The 19,917-nt window shown below is 41.4% G+C and overlaps 1 protein-coding gene across 1 annotated transcript; it reads left to right on the top strand.

Annotated features, from left to right (window-relative positions):
- The first annotated feature begins 1,535 nt into the window (after positions 1 to 1,535).
- On the top strand, positions 1,536 to 14,862 carry ap2m1b (adaptor related protein complex 2 subunit mu 1b). The gene is made up of 13 exons (XM_066684927.1): positions 1,536 to 1,718; positions 5,290 to 5,405; positions 7,635 to 7,900; positions 8,391 to 8,473; positions 8,645 to 8,650; positions 8,738 to 8,873; positions 9,544 to 9,688; positions 10,364 to 10,378; positions 11,264 to 11,386; positions 11,481 to 11,616; positions 12,108 to 12,205; positions 12,315 to 12,426; positions 12,843 to 14,862. Exons 2-13 carry the CDS (start codon positions 5,332 to 5,334, stop codon positions 12,975 to 12,977), a joined length of 1,329 nt encoding a protein of 442 aa, XP_066541024.1. The 5' UTR covers positions 1,536 to 1,718; positions 5,290 to 5,331; the 3' UTR covers positions 12,978 to 14,862.
- Positions 14,863 to 19,917: the final 5,055 nt, after the last annotated feature.

Genomic DNA, 19,917 nt, shown 5'->3' with positions numbered 1-19,917 from the left:
CTTCAGGACCGAGCAATACCACTGGAGACCATGGGGGCAGTACAAGGTGTGACCACTTCCAAATGGACACAACAAAGAAGAAATGGCGGAACGTTTTGAAGAGAGGTTATTTAATGGCCTCACAGAACTACAAGTTCCTCCGTCTGCACCATGTTTGATTTTTACTCTGAACTGCCCTCTACTGGTTGCTCAAAAAACATGTCAACAAAGCTGACACAAAGGGGTATTTGGGCAGTGACGGTTATATCGCTTGAAGCTACACGTACATTTCCATACACAGAGGGTGTATAAATAACACTTTACAGTGAATTTGTATGTGGCTTTTCAGCTCTGATTACTTTTGAGCGAGGCTATCAGAAGATTGCTTATTATATATCATTGCTCACTGAATCATATGACTGGAGAAAAACAACCTATCTGCAAAAGTGTTCCCAAAAAAAAAAAACGTTTTTCACGTTTTCATGGAAATGTGAATTTGTCGATGACCAAAGAAAAATATGTACCTCCATTTTTGTAGATTTTTTAAATTGACTACATTACATTTTTTATTATTTTGTTATTAAAACAGCTGTCTTTCACACATAATTTCTTGATGGACCAACAGAAATGTTCCAAAATGACTGAATAAAATCATTTTACATTAGGTTCCACTGAAACTTAAGAACGGGTTTTCTTTTACTTTAAAGTTACCGTTATGGAGATGCATACATGTTTTTGCTGGACCGCCTACCGGGCCGACCTAGAACAGGCATTTGCGCTGACTGACTGACTGACACCTAACGTGGAAACGCGCATGCGCGAGCAGGAACCGTTAATTCAGCCGTATTTCACAGAGAAACCTTAAGGTGGTGCCACTACACCGTCTGTTGTTAGTTCAGCCATATTTCACATTCCAGTTCATGAACTAAAGATGGAACCGTTTGGCGGTGACCAGAGTGTCCTCTTTTTCTTAGGACAGTGATGATGATATATATCAGTATCTGGTGTGACTGCCACTTTCCTCACGCAGTGCTATGTGAGGGGCAGGGTTTTGACGGCATTTAAAGCGCGCGCTTTGTCTAAAAACATGGTCGCGCTGCCAATTATTCCATCTATTCCCATTGGTTATGAAGTGTACTGCCACCTGTCTTTTCGGAGAATACTGCACCACCGTTAGCGTCAAGTATAAACGCCCACATCTCTTGCTCAGGTTCTGCGCGACTATAACTGAGCCTTAAGGCACACCTGTGCAATAATCATGCTGTCTAAACAGCATCTTGATATTCCACACCTGTGAGGTGGATGGATGGATGATCTCGGTAAAGGAGAAATGCTCACTAACACAGATTTAGACACATTTGTGAAGAATATCTGAGAGAAAAGGACCTACTGTATAATGAAAAACCCTTAGATCTTTGAGATCAGCTTATGAAAAATGGGAACAAAAGTGTTGCGTTTGTATTTTTGTTCAGTGTGTATATATATATATATATATATATATATAATGTGTGAACAGCTGACGCCACTGGGTTGTTTTTGCAGCAGGACAGTGAGCTAATAGAGGTTTGGGAGAGACAGGGTTGCCAGATTGGGTGGGTTTTCATCTGGCAACCCGGACTGGGGAGCGGTCGGACATCTTGATGAGAGAAACGCTGTGTGACCGGGGAGCTGTTTCCTCAATATCAGCACGGTAGTCGCATATTGTGCTCTTTTTTTTGGGCACATTCACGGTGTTTTCGGTGAGTCTGTTATAACTGTTAAATTAAACACGCGTGTATAATTTCGAAAGGAACTAAAGTTGTTTAACGGGCGCGGAGCTTTAGCTTTAGCCGCTGACCGCTTGGTTATTTTTTGCACATATTTGATGTAAATATATGTGTCAATATGTTCACATATAACACATTTAGTAATACTAACAAAAATTGTTTAAACGCCAAACCTGTTTTAAACTTTTTGTGGCGCCAGAATCATTACTTGGCTTTTCGGGCTTAGCTTCTCTTTTTTTTATAATTTCTTGTTCCACCTTAAACAGTGCTGCGGTTCACGGTGCCTGAATGGAACTGCTGCAGAATTTAAGGTGGAAAGGAAAATTAGAGGGAGAAGCTAGTATCTTTATGGTCGCATTTCCAGCAGTGACAAGACGTTTTTAATCCCATTTCAACTTAAGTTACGTTTCAGAATACAAAATTACACGAAAATGTGTGTATTATTATCGTAAAAACGGTTATATTTCACCAAAACCGCGACCGATTTCCTCGAGTGGCACAGCAATAAGGCCAGGGTTTCCTCACACATTCAGCTAAACTGCATTTCTTTTAGATTAAATTTCGTTTCCAAACAGACTAAACTGCGTATTTTACATCTAGGAAAATCGTTAAATTGTACATTAGTTCCGTAACCAAACAGTGTCTGTCCGTCGCAGTGGCGCTGGGAGACATATTGGATGCTGCAGCTCAGTGTAATATTATGAATTTGCCCGAACCTACAGAACCTTTTACATAGCTATATTTCAAAATCTATAACTGGGTGTTAGTTTATTGATGCTAAATTAGTAGCACGACGTTCTACCTCTGCTGTAAACATGACCTATGCCCTGTACGTTGTTCATTATGTAAAATAAGATGCAATTGTAATATTTTCTGCTGTTATATTGAAATTAATGAGATCAATATTTCTCACATTCTTGCTTGAAATCAGTGGTTGAGTGTGTATATACATACATTAAGGGGCTTATAAAGGTTTTGACATTGCCCTTAACATTTACTAGTTTGTATAATGTATTTTTATTTTTTTTTGGTGTGTGTATAGAGTATAAACATACACATTAATTTGATAATTCAGCTCTTAGGCCCTGCTTCATAATCCCTGTCCATGTATTAATAGTCATTGTCGTCTTTATTTGTATATCATCTTTTATACATAAATGTAGCTGTGTTTTTAAAAAAGTGAAACTTAGAGGCATTGTATTCCCTTCATATTCCAGTTGTGCCTCCACTGTACAGATGATTTTGCAATATTTGTTGTAATTAAATATCTGCTGTTATCCTCATAAAAACGGAATGTAAATTGAATCCTGCTCATATTTTTGTGGTTATGAATTTTGTCATTATACTTATGAAGCTGATATTTGACTGTTTATACAGGTGTATATAGAGGTTTTGTTACAATCTGTTTCTGTTTGATGAAACATAGTTGTTCAGAGTTTGTGCGTTAAATAGTCTCCACAATATGCTATAAAAATATTGTATATCACAATAATAACATTCACCACAATTTTAAAAGTATATTACCCAATTGCCTATCTGTACCCACAGTGTGCTTCAGATGTAATGGAATGTGTGTCAATTTCTTGCCGTAGGAAAGCTTAAAACTGGCTAAAGAAAGTGCTGTCCAAGGTTATTGCCTCATTTCTGTTTTGACTTTGTAAATTGATACTGGGACACTGTTGACAGACCATTGACGTGATTTTTGGTCTGTTTATATTTAATGGTTATAGAGTTGGTATATCTTTTGCTTTGTGTTCTTGTTTTGCATTTAGTTTGTCTCTCCTCAAGAGCATTAACATTGCTAGGTGTATTTTTAGGTCTTCTAAAAGGAGAGGATTAGTGAGGGGCTCATGAGATGAGCTTTTGCTTTCCTGCCTCTTATTATACAGAGATGAAGAGGGGGGGGGCAGCAACTATTAAAATAATTGTAATCTTACCAGTGAGGGGTGTGGTTTATGGTTGAATAGTCTTGCTGTGGCACATGTTTAGCAGCGTGATGTTTCAGAATCACTTTATTTCACCAAGTATTTTACACATACAAGGAAGTTGTCTTGGGTTGCGTGCATATGTATGACATGGAGCTTACTAAACAGACCAGAGAGGTACACAAACTGTTTACACCTAGTGGAGAAAGTAAAACATGAAATAAAGGAAGAAAAAAGTAAGTATACGACAAATAGACTAACACTTCAGAAAAGCCAGTCTAAAGCAGCTATGAATGTTGATTATGTCAGAGCATAATAATGATCTGAATCTCAGAAATCATTAGAATCTATTGTGTTTTGACACCTCCAGTAGGACTATGTTCAGTTGTCTCACAGATTACAATCAAAGATAGATATATATATATATATATATATATATATATATATGGAAATAAATAAATATAATGTGTTGGATGGTATATTTCAGACACAATACATCATTCATTCATCCATTCATTGTCTGTAACCCTTATCCAGCGCGAGTCCTTCACAGGACAACACACACTCACACGGACACTTTTGAGTCACCAATCCACCTACCAACATGTGTTTTTTTTTTTGCACTGTGGGAGGAAACCGAAGCACCAGGAGGAAACCCACGCAGACACAGGGAGAACACACCACACTCCTCACAGACAGTCACCCGGACGAAACCCATGCAGACACAGGGAGAACACACCACACTCCTCACAGACAGTCACCCGGAGGAAACCCACACAGACACAGGGAGAACACACCACACTCCTCACAGACAGTCACCCGGAGAAAACCCACACAGACACAGGGAGAACACACCACACTCCTCACAGACAGTCACCTGGAGAAAACCCACGCGGACACAGAACACACCACACTCCTCACAGACAGTCACCTGGAGAAAACCCACACAGACACAGGGAGAACACGCCACACTCCTCACAGACAGTCACCTGGAGAAAACCCACACAGACACAGGGAGAACACACCACACTCCTCACAGACAGTCACCCGGAGGAAACCCACACAGACACAGGGAGAACACACCACACTCCTCACAGACAGTCACCCGGAGAAAACCCACACAGACACAGGGAGAACACACCACACTCCTCACAGACAGTCACCTGGAGAAAACCCACACAGACACAGGGAGAACACACCACACTCCTCACAGACAGTCACCTGGAGAAAACCCACACAGACACAGGGAGAACACACCGGGAGCGGGAATCGAACCTGAAGCTGTGTGACTGCGACACTACCTGCTGCGCCACCGTGCCGCCCTACAATACATCATGATATCACATTTTTGTATTTAAATAAGATTTTAAATTCTCTTTAAATGTAGTTCTTCTTAAGCCACATTGTACTTTCTTTATGCATCTGTGTTCCCCTGCATTGCTTCAGAAAACAGGCTGATTTTACTGCCAGGCTCCAGATTTAATGCAGATATGTGCTTGAAGTAACCGCTGTTATGACGTGGCAGCCGTTTTACTGGGTTGATATGGCAATTGTGGGTTTCTTGTTAATGCTCATCCCTTCGGGTTATTGTGTTTTAACGTCATCCTTGTTCCTTCCAGTTTTCTCGCCATGGCCAGTGAAGTTTAAGGAAAGTCGCCACCATGATTGGAGGACTTTTCATCTACAACCACAAGGGCGAGGTGCTGATCTCCCGTGTCTACCGTGATGACATCGGGTGAGAATCGGCATCTAATTCATATGAGAAGTGTAGGACATAATGGGTCATGTATGGACTGGAGTGTCTGGTTTGGGTGTGGTGAAAGGGAAGGAAGATAGCCACAGGAGGTTTTACTAACCCTGTGATCCGCTACACTGTTCCAGGTTTGGGTTTTTTTGTTTGTTTGATTTTACCCCCACCACATCCACACTGAACCTAGACTTAAATATCTTCTTAAACAGATGAGTTTTTATTGATTTGAAATTGTGCCTTGTTTAATTGAAAGAAATACTGATCTCCTTTATATGGGTTTTGGTATAGTAGGATTATTTATAATGAATTGATTACATTGAGAAGAGCCAGAGCTGTGTAAAATAGTCTAAATTCCTGTAGACTGAACAGCTTTAAAACCAGTTCCTTTTGAGTAGATGTACAGTAGCTTCTGGAACTGCAGTGGATCTTCTTAGAACCTCAGGTGTCTCTCAGAACAGGACGTGTGTATGACTCTCTTCTGTTTGGATCTGAAATAAAATGCTGGCCATAAAAATTAGTGGTGTGATCAATCAGTGTCACACAAGCAAGAATGGAATTTGAGACTTCTTAATGTGTTAAATAATGACGCGTTAAATGTGTTTATATATTTAAATTCACAGTGGGCACTGATTGAATCCCTTATAGAGCTCTGCAGCTGGGCAACTGCAGCATCCTGTCTCCAAAAAACACCCCCCTCTGCTCCATACCAGGGCAAATTGAAGGTGTTGTAATGCTGGAGGTTTTTTCTTTTTTCCCCTCCTAGGAGCCACTGTTGAATAATTATTGCATGTATATTTTACGTTGTTTTATTTCATATTTTTCATAGAACAGCCCGATTAGATAATTACAAACCCCAGTTACACACTGCTCAGAAGAGGGTTGCTATGGTTACAGTGGGTCAGTAAATCACTGCCTGTCTCAGAGCCTGGAAGTGAGAGTGTGTGTGTAAGAATGAGTCACTAGTGTATGCTGAGCTGAACACGACTGGAAGAACGGAGGAGTAAAGGGAAAGAAGATGCTGACTAGGCAGTTGCACCAGTTGAGGATTGCCATAAAAACAATTTATTTCTAACCCTAAGTTCAGTACTAAATACTTTACAAATTGCACAGTGTGTAGTGCATGCATCAAGGAGATTGGCCAGTTTGTGATATTAATAATTATGGTTATGCTTATCCTGACGTTGTTTAATCACCAAAGTATTCAAAGCAACTGTCAAACTGCAGCATCTTCTCTTCAACACACTCCCTCCCCTAACAGTGGAAATATAGATATCAAAATGCTGGTGTTTGTTTTTCTAGGAGCTGAGTTTTATAGCAGTTACTGCTGCTAGAGTTGGCACCGCTAGTTATTAAGTTTAGGGGGACAGTTACTCATCAAACGAAATCTGTGTTCATGTGTTTTATGGTGCTGCTGACTGTGAACGTGCTGTCTCATTTTAGGTGTTCACTGGGCTGTGGACACAGTGGGTGTGAGTCACGTTGGCTGACGTGATAACTGATAAGAGTTTACTGTCTGTTCATGCTTCAATGATGCACTTTGGATCCCCTCCAATTCTACAGTGTTCATGTCTTCAGTTTAGTCCTGATTGCTGTGACAGGAAATAAAACTAATTCTACTATTAACCTTTCTGTTATTTTTATATTCGGAACTAATTTTTGATGCATCCCTCATTGTTTTGTTTCTGTAGCCTACAGTTTGATTTGCTCCTGTATTGTAAGCACTGTTGACTCGGCTGAATATGAACATGGCCTAAACTGAACTATGTTAATTTTCCTACCAGTCTGTTTTTATTTTTGAATGCCTAAAACACTATTTTTGTTTTCGATGCAAAGCACCGCCTGGTACAGGCGTGTAACTCACTCACACACTCAGATATGTACTTACTCACATGCTCATTCATGGTTAGGAACTGCACTGCAAGTAGCTGCTTTCCAGTGAATCAAAATATTTTTGTCAGTCTTTGTAAGTACTTCTCGTTCTCACATGTATTCACATGCACAAGTGTGTGTGTGTATATGTGTATAATAAATACACACACTGTGCAATCACACCATCAAATATTGCACAATGAACAAGAGTATGAACATCACGCTCTGGTAACATCACAATGTCTCTCTTATTTGACAGCTTTGTTCTATATTACATTTTAAAATGTGCTCATTTTATTTCCTCTTCTTTACTCACTGTGTGTGTGTGTGGTTCTTTTGCTGCAGGAGAAACGCAGTGGATGCATTTCGGGTGAATGTGATCCACGCTCGGCAGCAGGTTCGCTCGCCTGTTACCAATATCGCTCGCACTAGCTTCTTCCATGTAAAAAGGTCCAACATCTGGCTCGCTGCTGTCACCAAGCAGAATGTCAACGCTGCCATGGTTTTCGAGTTCCTTTATAAGATGTGTGATGTAATGACTGCTTACTTTGGCAAGATCAGTGAGGAGAACATCAAGAATAACTTTGTGCTGATCTACGAGCTGCTGGATGGTAAACAGAAATTCACAGTCATTTATCTATTGATTTATCTCTCCTAGTTTTTTTTAGCCTTAAATTGGTCTAAGCATTTTACTTTACAGTTTTGACAAGAAAAATAGTTTTTATACATCAGAGTACAGAGTAAGAGTTGCGTGATGTTTGCTTAACTTGTTTGGTGTTCACTGTGGTGTATTGCGTGTTCTTTCTCTCTTCCTGTTCCTTTTCTTCCAGCAGTGCAGCCATTTACCCCAAGCAGCGGTTGGAGTGTCTGTCATGCTGTTGTTTTTTTAGGTTTTGATTTTTATGACTTGTAGATGAGAAAATCAAAACCTAAAGAAAATACTGCACAAACAGAGCAGCACCTCGACACATCTCAGGCCTGAACCCACAGCACAGGCTGTGTGTGAAGTGTTTTAAGACGAATGCTCACTGACACAAGTGTTTACTGTGGGTTTCTGTGTTTTGTTGAATGCCTGGCTTAGTTATTTTTCCACTGCTACAGAAATCCTCGACTTTGGTTACCCCCAGAACTCTGAGACCGGAGCCCTGAAGACCTTCATCACTCAGCAGGGCATTAAAAGCCAGGTATGTGATGAAGTGCAAAATTAAACAAGCAAACTCTAGTTGTTGGTGGTGGCGGGGCAGAAGAATACAGACAGATCTACTTGAATTTAATGCTTTTAATAATGTTTTTTTTCCCTTTCCTTTGCCAAACGTCTCTGCCTGGTCTGACCAATTCTAACTCCTGCTTTCTAGCACCATGTGAGTATATAGGTATTAAATCTGTTTTACTAAACACAAAGGGGAAAATGTGGGGGTGTTTGACCTAACCATCTTTCTTGCCTCCAGACAAAAGAGGAACAGTCTCAGATCACTAGTCAGGTGACTGGACAGATTGGCTGGAGACGTGAGGGCATCAAATATCGCCGCAATGAGCTCTTCTTGGACGTTCTCGAGAGTGTCAATCTTCTGATGTCTCCGCAAGGTAAAACTTGTTCAAGTATACAGTCAGTGTCTTGATTTTAGTGGACAATAACAGACTGGGGGTTTCCTATTTAGTAACTATTTGCGCATGCTTCCAAACACCTGCTGTAAATACTACAGTGTTAGTTATACTGCCAGACACTATATCAGTGCAGTGAGAGTTTGCTGGAAAGTTTTTAAAAAAATTATGAAATGTATAAAAACACTAAGTTGAGGAAAGTGTCTTTGTAATGCCTGTAGAATGGATATAATGTCTGTGTCTCTCTCTCCCTCTGTCTGTCTGTGTCTCTCTCTCCCTCTGTCTGTCTGTGTCTCTCTCTCCCTCTGTCTGTCTGTGTCTCTCTCTCCCTCTGTCTGTCTGTGTCTCTCTCTCCCTCTGTCTGTCTGTGTCTCTCTCTCCCTCTGTCTGTCTGTGTCTCTCTCTCCCTCTGTCTGTCTGTGTCTCTCTCTCCCTCTGTCTGTCTGTGTCTCTCTCTCCCTCTGTCTGTCTGTGTCTCTCTCTCCCTCTGTCTGTCTGTGTCTCTCTCTCCCTCTGTCTGTCTGTGTCTCTCTCTCCCTCTGTCTGTCTGTGTCTCTGTCTGTCTGTGTCTCTGTCTGTCTGTGTCTCTGTCTGTCTGTGTCTCTGTCTGTCTGTGTCTCTGTCTCTGTCTGTCTCTCTCTCTCTATTGTAGGCCAGGTGCTAAGTGCCCATGTCTCTGGTCGTGTGGTAATGAAGAGTTATTTGAGCGGAATGCCAGAGTGTAAATTTGGCATGAACGACAAGATCGTCATTGATAAGCAGGGTAAAGGAGGCACCACTGATGATGCAGGGAAGAGGTGAGGTCTTTAAAAGATTAGATACCTGTATAAAATGTGAGTTAGGAGTACAATTTAAAGTTTTGTAGGTATGGACAGAAATATGAGAAATATGTTTTGTACAGATGGCTGATACACTTTTGAAAATCACATGCATCTTATTGAAATATTCCGGTGCACGTCATTTACATTTTGAAGATAAGGAGATACCTCTTTAAAAGTACTTCAGATCTATGTTCTTTCTCGTTTCATAGTCTGGCCACATGGTGGCGTTAAAAATGTTCCAGTACCACTCAGCAGTTTATGTTCAGAGGGTTAATCTTTTAAAGTAAAACACTTCACTAGAAATGTAGGATTTTTTTTATCCTTCTTCTCAGGTTCACGTTTGTACTGATTGTTTTTTCAGTTTAAAAAAATAAATAAATAACTACTAACCTAATAAAAAAATGCCTGTTACTGATAGAATTTTAAATCTGGTTTAAATTTTAATATCAGTGCGGTTGCCAAAGATCCCCGTCTTGTCCTGCATTGTCTCTTTTTCTTTCCCGTGTGGGTGTGTTGGTTTGTGTCTTAAGTGCTAGGTTCTCTTCTGTTTCTCCTGGAAGTGGTAGTGGTTTTGTCCTTTTGTTCATCCTCTGTTTTGTTTTGTTTTTTTATTTGTGCCGTTTTCTCTTTTCTCTCTTTGCCGGACTTCAGTGAGTTGGGGGGCAGGTAGCGTACCTCTCACTCCTGACCTCACCTGGTTTACCATCTACATTTTGTCCTGTCTTACTGTGTGTAAATCTGTCAGCTGTGTTTGTGTCATGCCATTGAAAAGTCTCAGTAGGAATAGACTCACAGATCTGTGACAAACTTGACTTGCATGGCATGGCACACGTTAGTACTTAGAGTTAGTTAAGGTGAGTGAGATCCATCCTTGTTTGTTTGAGAGGTTTCAATTTTTTGAACTCATTAATTCATCTGTCCTGTCCTTCTGCAACTCAAACCACCCCTGCTCTCCTTTGCACACCTTGCAGAAATTCTATTATGAGAGAGTTGGCCACTGAGTTATTGTCCATATGTGACATTTTTATTAGGGCCATGTTTCCTTTCACTTTCCCTAGCTCTGACCACAACAGAACCTGCTTAATAAGGCCTGGCTGATATTATGCTAAGCTAATATTCGGATTCATGGATTAATCAATACTGGCAGTCAGCATCGGTGAGCCAATGGCTGTCGAAATTACATTCCCCGGGCACCTTAACGTCACCACGTGCATTTCACTTTGAGAAATATCTTCTAAACGCATGTCCATATATTTCAATACAGATACTTTGGTTTTATGTTGTACATTCTTTAAAATGACAAACCCACTGAGGAGTTTGTATGTGTATTTACAGACAGTTCTCATTGGTCATGCCATGCAAGTGAATGCTCTTAAATGACAAGGCTGAAATAACCTTTTGAATTAGATTTTGTTGTGGTCAAAGTGATACAAGTCCAGACATGTTCCTCCAAAAATATTATAGCTATATAAAGCTACTGGTGTGAGTTACTTTCACCCCACATATATACTTTGTTCAGTGTGTGTGTGTTTCTTCTCTCTGTGCCTGCAGCAGTGGGAAACAGTCTATAGCCATTGATGATTGCACCTTTCACCAATGTGTACGACTCAGCAAGTTTGACTCTGAGCGCAGTATAAGCTTCATCCCACCGGACGGAGAGTATGAGCTCATGAGGTGTGTGTTTTAAAACACACGTTTATGCCAAGTGTCCTTGCGTGTATCAGAAGTCCTTTTAACCAACCCTGTCCTCTGTATTTCCTTTCTCTAGGTACCGCACCACTAAAGATATTATTCTTCCGTTCCGCGTTATCCCACTGGTCAGAGAGGTCGGTCGCACCAAGCTGGAGGTGAAGGTGGTCATTAAGTCCAACTTTAAACCCTCACTGCTGGCACAGAAGATTGAGGTGAGCCGGGTTGGGCAAGTTTAAAAGAGCCGTGAGACTGTTAATACATTTTTGGTTTTACAGTGTTATTATAATCAGAATCTGTCTGGTTTAAGATACAGATCTGTTTGATCTTATGGGACTACACATTTAGGTGTTTCCCTTAATATAAAATTTACTGTAGATTTAAACGTGAGGGGATTGACATGCTGCAAAATTCTGAGAGAAAGAATTTGGTTTTTCATTTCATTTTGAAAGGAGGCATTTACCTTTTTATGAATGAATATTTTGAGATGATTATTATTGACCTAAAAGGTATATAGTAGACATAATGAATGTATATTTGAATGAATTGAGAGGTGCTGTGCTTAATGTGGAGGAATCTGTTCAAGAGAATACCTGTGATTTAAAAAAATTTTCCACATAAATTGGTGATTCCTGATTTTTAAAATCTCATGAGTGCTATTAAAAACACAAAACCCAGTTGTAATCGTAATAATGTTATTCTTTAGGTCCGTATCCCTACCCCTCTCAACACCAGTGGGGTGCAAGTGATCTGTATGAAGGGAAAAGCCAAATACAAGGCCAGTGAGAATGCCATTGTTTGGAAGTGAGTCTCATTTCTATGCCTTCCTCATGGCCAATCCTCATTTTGTGCTCTCCTTTTTTTTCCCCCTAGTTTGCTGTAATAAGCTTGATCTTTTTCTCCGTTTCTTCAGGATAAAGCGAATGGCAGGTATGAAGGAATCTCAGATCAGTGCTGAGATTGAGCTGCTGCCTACCAATGATAAGAAGAAGTGGGCACGTCCACCCATTTCAATGAACTTTGAGGTCAGTTTGGTGCACCGTTTCATACACGTGGATTAGAGCCACTCTCTGGGTGATTCGCTGTGAGAAGTTTGGTGTGTTCTCCCTGTGTCTGCATGGGTTTCCTCTGGGTGCTCTGGTTTCTTTTTGGTCCAAAAACATACCTTGATAGCCAAATTGGCTACTGTCCATAGGCATGAGTGTGTGTCACCCTGAACTAGATTTAGTGTGTTCTCTCAGTGTCTGCTTTGGGTTTCCTCCCACAGTCCAAAGAGGCTGGTAGGTGGATTGGCTACTTGTGCAGAGGTGTGAATGTGTCCTGTGATGGACTGGTGCAGCAAGCAGTGTGTCACCTCAGTGTTTTTTTTTGGGGTGGGGGGTAGAAGTAGTGTGATAAAGCTTTACAATTTAATTTTTTGCCTGTGGTTCTTCTCATCCAGGTCCCCTTTGCCCCATCTGGCCTTAAGGTACGCTACCTGAAAGTGTTTGAGCCGAAGCTGAACTACAGTGACCACGACGTGATCAAATGGGTTCGCTATATCGGCCGCAGCGGCATCTATGAAACACGCTGCTAATGGCCAAAATGGAGGCGAGGAAGAGGAGGAGACAGAGAATTGGAGGACTTCCGGATTGGCTTTCTCTTGTTTTCTGTACTCTTCTTTTCTCCTGCTCCTGTTTCAAAACATAAATATAATACAGACCTGTCCTGTGGAGAGAGAAATATGTTAAAAGATGAGTTTAAAAATGTTTATGAACAAAGAATATGAAAAAACACACTTGCTTTGATTTCTGCCCCTCGTTAATGTGTAATTACCCGCTATAACATGAGGCCTCATTTTCAATTAGCCCACTAATTCTTCCATCTCCAATTCCACCATATGCATTCCTAACTGGGGAAAGGTGGGGGACATGTTCACACTAATAAGTGATTAGCAGTGAGCCTCTCGTTTTTTTTTCAGGTTCAGTCAGTGTTTATGTGCAACTCTTATCCTTTCTTTCACTACCATTCCTGCTTGTGTAAGTGTACTTTATGCTAATGCTAATGGACATGGTGTGAACACCCCTTTTTGTTCTTTCGTATTATACATGGTTTTATTTTTTTCTCCTTTTAACTCCAACCTCCTCTGTATTCAAAGGCAGAGTCCATGTTCTTGAAAGCTGTAGTTTTGTGTATTCACCATAACATTCTTTACCCCAACTCATAACACGTATATACTCTTTCGTCTTTCTTCTTCGTGGCTGTACTTTCTTTCCCCCTTGAATATTTTTCTCTCTCAAACGGCTAATAATGAGGAAAAGTCTCAGAAATGAGGAAAAAACATGAATTTGAAGGCAACAACAAAAAAAACCCTACTGATTCTAGAATAAACCCAGCCATGTGTACGTGAGTATGTGTATACATATTATATACACCGTAAAAAGGTAGGAATACTCGACTGTCAGGCTGATCATTATGTGCTCTGAATCTGTGTCTGTAGTCAAGGTTTATCTCAACTGGATGTTGTATGCAAGTGAGCCTCTGTAGCATAGGGGTACCCCAACATCTCTCAGGGACTTTTACCACCCCCCCCCCCCACCCCTCATTTGTGTCATTTATTTCTCATTTTGATCATTGGCTTGGTTGTTAACCAGGTTGTTTACCAGATGTTAAAGGTGTGTTACTATGATTTCTCCAATGCACTGACATCTTACGTTGTCCTCAGGCAAGTTTACGTCGTGATATATGGCACAAAATTTGAAGGCACAACTGTGGGCTTTGGGGGGGGTGTTACAGCCGGAGCAGATGGGCAATTGGAATTCTTTTGAAACAGAACCAGCTCCATTTCAAGGAAATCTTTTTTTGCCATGTTGGAATCTTTTTTTTTTTCCCTGCCCAATGAGGTATTTTTAAAAGGCAGCATTGGACTTGAGTATTTCAGCTTCGCTTCTCTGACCTGCTTCCAAGTGTTTCCCAATTAAAACAAATCCATTGCTATTCAAATATGGAGGCGAAGCTTGAGAAATTTCCACTTTATCGCCCTCGAGGCTCATTTCCAATTGAAGAAAGCAAGTTTGCAGTGTGCCCTTAAACATTGTCGTGCTTGTGTTCTGAAAGCTGCAATCGTCTAAATCAGTGGTGCACGACGCCAGTTCTGGAGGGCCGGCGTCCAGTAAAGTTTGGTGATTCCTTTGCTCACACACACCTCATTCAACTCATCTGTTAATTGACAGGTTTAAGGGTTGTGTTTTAGCAGAGGAATCACCAAACTTTGCTGGACACCGGCCCTCCAGGACTGGAGATGTGCACCCCTGGTCTACATAACACTACAAAAACGTTCAGTTTCTCTTTGACCCTCTCGTAGTCCTGTGTGAGAGATGGTGAGGATCCTGTGGGCTCAGTCCCTCAGCTTCAGTGTGTGCTCTTCATTTGGTAACTTCGTGGTTGTCCTATTAATCCTAATAAAAACTTCCTATTAACTGGATTGTTTCCTTTCTTGTAGAAGTTACTGCTTAGAAATACAAATATCAAATTGCTGTTTTTAAATTCGGTGTTCATGTTGGGAGTGGATCACCAGTGTTCTGCCAACGGAGAAGGAGTTTTGAATTCCGTACTTGTGGTAATCAGATATTGAGGCCAGCTACAGAACACAAATTCACATTGCATTTCTGGTCAGATGAAACTAACACAGATCTGTGTGGTCGTAATGATCTGCACTAAGTAAAGGATTTGGGTTTTAATCCAAAATCCACATCCTAACTAATGCGTGCAGTGGGAGCATCATGTTGTGGGGCTGTTGTTCCAGGAAAGGGAGTGTTGTACTGTAGATGTCCTCATAAAGGAGTAATAATATTTAGAAATGCTCAAGTAACACCTCAAGGTATCAGCCAGAAAATGAATACTTGGCGTTACTAATAAACTAATATTCTTCAAGCAGGGTTAGTGGCTGTGGAAATACATTTTATACAGTCATTGCGCAAGTCTGTGACCCTAAGTATTTCTCAGTCGTTTTGACAAAATGACTTGAGGTAGAGTGACCACATTAGATTTTAGAAAAGGCCACTGGGGACACGTCAGGGGTTGCCAAGACTAATGCACCCCCTTAATAGCCTACAGTGCTAAATCATCTTCCAACTTGTGTCTAAATGAATAGAAAGTTCTTACAAAAGAGGTTAATTCCAACTGTTTTAAGTTCATGTTCATTTGTGTTTAGCCATTTTTTAGGCTGCAATCAATCAGCAGCTTTAATGGGAAGCTGGTTGACCAATGGCTGATGTAGATGCCAGTACGTGTTAAACCTATAGCGGGGGGAAGATGTCTTCTCCCACTCAGGATGAAAAGAAAAGCTCACTTCTGTTCCAAAACAGGCTTCTTACAGGTTGTTTCAGCATGCGAACGAAGCATTAATGAACCCAAAGTATAAGGTTATCTTCGTGATCCATAAACGCTATTCTTTGGAAAGGAGTCGTCAAGACTTGTGAAGAGAAGCACACCCAGGAGTGTGAAGCATGGAGGTTGATCTCCGCTGTGTTGGGAGTGTGTGGACTACAGTGGAACAACTCTTCAGTAGCTACAGGAGGACAAAGTGAAGTTTATAGAGTGGCCATGACACTCTCCTGACCTCTGGGAGAACTCAAACATGCAGGTCATGATAGACAAGCAAAGAATTTCCAGGATCTGGAGGCTGTGTGCCAAAAGGAACAGGCAGCTTTAACACATGAGGAGATAAAGGGGCTCATTCAGTACTGACACAAAAGCCTGTAAGCCATCACCGATGCAGAGGAGGGTAGTATTCTATATTCAGACCTAAGGATATGTTGTCTGTGTCCAATGAAAAATATCTAATGTGTCAATTGGAAATTAGCTTCAAAAAATGGACACACAATGGAGGTACGTGTTGTTCATTGAACAGCAAAGACAAACACATCTGTGTGGATATGATATTGAACATGGACGGATACTGACAAACAAGCACCAAGTTTACAAAAGGGGGAAGGGGTGGTAAGCGTTTAATTCTGTAAAACTGAGGGGAGAGAAGTATGTGTGTGGGGTGTGTTGTTTTTCTGAGAAGGCATGCCTTGCCCGTGTGTGTTTAAATTCAAGGGTAACTGGTCCTGTGTTTGTGAAAGTGTGTTCAGGGTGACGTCATGGTCAATCATTAACTGGGAGCCGGAGCCAAAGGACGGTCCAACTGATGGATCGATGGCCAATTAAACTCTCGTCCCTCACGGCCAGTGAAAGAGGCGCTCCTGTCTTTCTGCTCTTTCTGCGCTCTGCCCTTCCACCTCCCTCTCCTTTTTTCCCTCGCTCTTTCCCAGAGTGAGTGACAGCGCCGGGGTCAAGCAGCCTCTAGTTCCGCAGTCACCTGGACCTCGGCCAGCTCGCCCCGGGCCCCTGTCCAGAAGCAGGGGCTCAAATGTTATGAGTCTGCTTTTCAGGTGTCCTTCGTCCTTCACCAAATCCATGTTCTCCTTCCCCTTTCCCTTCAGGAATGCTGTAGTGTGTGTTAATTCAGTGCTGTCACAGCAAGCCCCGATATATTGCTTTAAGTCTGTAAAAAAATAGACTTAAAGCCTTAAAGTGTGCTGTTTCTGAAGGAGTGTTAAACTCTGGAGTGTTCAGTGAAAACAAAAGTGGTACTTTTTTAGCATCGTTCCAAAGAATGGTCATGTTTAAGATTGGAGCTTTAAAATAAATAACAGCCGTTAATTCTTGTTTTTAGGACATTAAGCACATGTAGGAGACAACTTGACTTTAAAAATCTATGTCCTAGGTTTACATTCACTCTATTGTCAGGATATCACAAGTTTGATCATTGCGATCCACAGCCATGACGGGAACAAGATCATAATCATTCTCTCTCTCTCTCTCACTCTTTCTCACTCACTCACTCTCTCTCTCTCTCTATCTCACTCTCTCTCTCTCACTCACTCTCTTTCTCTCTCACACTCTCACTCACTCTCTCTAACTCTCGCACTCTCTTTCTTTCGCACTCTCACTCACTCTCTGTCTCTCACTCTCTCTCTCTCTCTTTTTCTCTCGCACTCTCTCACTCACTCTCTGTCTCTCTCTCTCTTTCTCTCTCACTCTCTCTTTCTCTCTCACTCTAACTCTCTTTCTCTCGCACTCTCTCACTCACTCTCACTTTTTCTCTCACTCTCTCTCAAGTATGCTGAGATACACTGACTTTACTTTAGCAGTTGTTTGAAAGGATGTGGTGGCGATTCATGTATCTCAGAAGAAACCTATGCTAGCCTTCACCCTCTAGTTTTGTAAAACATCGTGACTGAGTGAGACCAGCTAATGGGTAGAAATGGCAGCCTTTAATGCGGGGTGAAAAATTGGGTCTTCTTCAAACCCAAATGAATAAAAATGGTGATGAGGTTCTGTTTATTAAAGTCTTTTTACGGAAGAATTAATGTCACCAATGTTTCTGTGCTCCAGTTAGGATTGACTTTAACTCAGGGCAAGCACTCCGGAGAACCCGGAGGAAACCCACGCAGACACAGAGAGAACACACCACACTCCTCACAGACAGTCACCCGGAGGAAACCCACGCAGACACAGGGAGAACACACCACACTCCTCACAGACAGTCACCCGGAGGAAACCCTCTTCAGAGCCCTCTTCTTAAAGGCTGGTGGACTGGATCTGTACCAGCTTTAATGTCCAGCTTTGAGAATGTGAAGGTTTCAAGCATCGCTGCTGAAAACTCCAGCATAAGATCAGCTTTAGCTCGTAGCTGGTTAGATGTTTTGAGCTGGTATTTGATGGTCATGGTGGTTGGAAAGCTGGTCATTTAGGCAAAACATACCCTATACTGGTAAGCTAGCTGGTTAACCAGTTCTTGACTAGCATAGTGTATGTTGCATTTGATTTTGGTCATGTTTGGTGGTGCTGGTCAACCATCCTGGTCATGGGGTGAACCAGCATGGTCCAGCTTGGTCATACTGGTTGTCTAGCTTGGTCAACCAGCTAAACCAGGCTAGCTTGAGCTAGTCATGTTGTTTTTTCAGCAGGGATGGTAATATCTTTTTTTTTTTTTAGTTAACAAAGGTTACTTGAATATCCTGTTTGGAAAATGTGGTTTTGAATTATCCTTGAAGTGCAACTTCTTTAATACGATTTGGAATGTTATTTGAAATCACATCCCTCATTTACAAGAACCATTCAAGAATCGGTTGTTTCATGTCATCACGCCCAGTTTTAATGCCTTCATTATTACATTTCTATTCTGTGCTTTGAAAAAACATGCCTTATTTCATAAATGAATAGTTATTTTATTCCCAGGCCTACCGTATTTCCTTGTAACTTTCCTGTCTGAAAGGGCAAGAAAAGCATTGTGAAGTCTTATGAATTTTGAATTAAGTTGGAGGTTATGCAAGGGCCCATAGATAGAACTATCTGTGCCAAGTAAATCCATCATGAGGTAATGATTTCCTCTTGGTCAATACTGGACCTCTCTCAGTAATGACCTTTGAGGAACAGTATCGTGCTGAGAGAATCTGCAAGCCGTCCCTTGGCCCTGCAGTGGTCAAAAAGTCTAATGGGGTCAGCAAGAGACAGAGGGCCATTTGGCCAGGGATGCGTTATGCCAAACTGTGCCAATGCCAAATTTGCACCTTTTTCTGCACAATGGGTTTTTAATGAGCCCAGCATGTGCTTGCCTAATTTCCGAGCTTTTAAAACGCTGGAGTCATCGGTTTTGTCAGAAGTTCACTTTGGGAAAACACACAAAAAAAGCACTCTGTGGTGTGTTTGGTGTAAATATTAAAATATATGTGCTTCCTCAGAAAACCACAAAGAAATTGTTCAATGTTTTCACTGAACAGAAGCAGTCAAGCACACACATGCTCTGTCTATGAAGCCATGATGTTTTGGCACATAAAGAATGAGACCCTGTGACTTCCCCGGAAAAGACGTCATACTGATGGCAGCATGTCTCTGCAAAAACATTGTGCATTGAGCATGTGTAAGTCACCCATTTCAAGATCCTATTAAAAGGCAGAAGTTTTGGAGTCTTGGGTATTGGAGTGTGGACAGCTAGTTAATCCTTGGCTGTTGCTGTTTCTCATCAGGCAATGCAGCAACGCACATTTGCTCTAGGCTTCTCAAGAATGTTCTTTTAGAGAACAAAACTAGGGTGACCAGACGTCCTCTTTTACCCGGACATGTCCTCTTTTTTAGACTTAAAAAATGTCCGGGCGGAATTTCACAAACGTCCGGGATTATGTTTTTCTAGAGCTTACATAGAACTTCGAGAAGTTTCGTTCACAAACTAGTCCCGCCCTCCTCTACTCCGATTGGTTCGCTTGAGTGAGAAGGGGGCGTGGTGAAGTAGCCTAAAATCTTCTGATTGGACGGTTTGACTGTAGAGCTACCGTTATTGGTCGATAACCTTCTCTGTAAACATTTAATTGGTCAGTCTGCACATCAGTAGTCCTTGTTGTCGTCAGGCAAAGCTCATGTACCCACCCTCATCTCGAGCAGCTATGCCGAAACGTAAATGTGAATACTTGGATGAAATAAAAAAGAAA

This window comes from Hoplias malabaricus, chromosome 11 (genome assembly GCF_029633855.1).
Source record: "Hoplias malabaricus isolate fHopMal1 chromosome 11, fHopMal1.hap1, whole genome shotgun sequence".
Lineage (NCBI taxonomy): Eukaryota > Metazoa > Chordata > Actinopteri > Characiformes > Erythrinidae > Hoplias > Hoplias malabaricus.
This window is presented reverse-complemented; position numbering and strand designations above follow the sequence as displayed.

Excerpts from the sequence above, each read along its gene's own strand:
- ap2m1b (XM_066684927.1), top strand. The coding sequence starts at position 5,332 with ATGATTGGAGGACTTTTCATCTACAACCACAAGGGCGAGGTGCTGATC. Across the intron at positions 5,406-7,634 it reads GTCTACCGTGATGACATCGG|GAGAAACGCAGTGGATGCAT; the intron begins GTGAGAATCGGC and ends CTTTTGCTGCAG. Across the intron at positions 12,427-12,842 it reads CCATTTCAATGAACTTTGAG|GTCCCCTTTGCCCCATCTGG; the intron begins GTCAGTTTGGTG and ends CTTCTCATCCAG.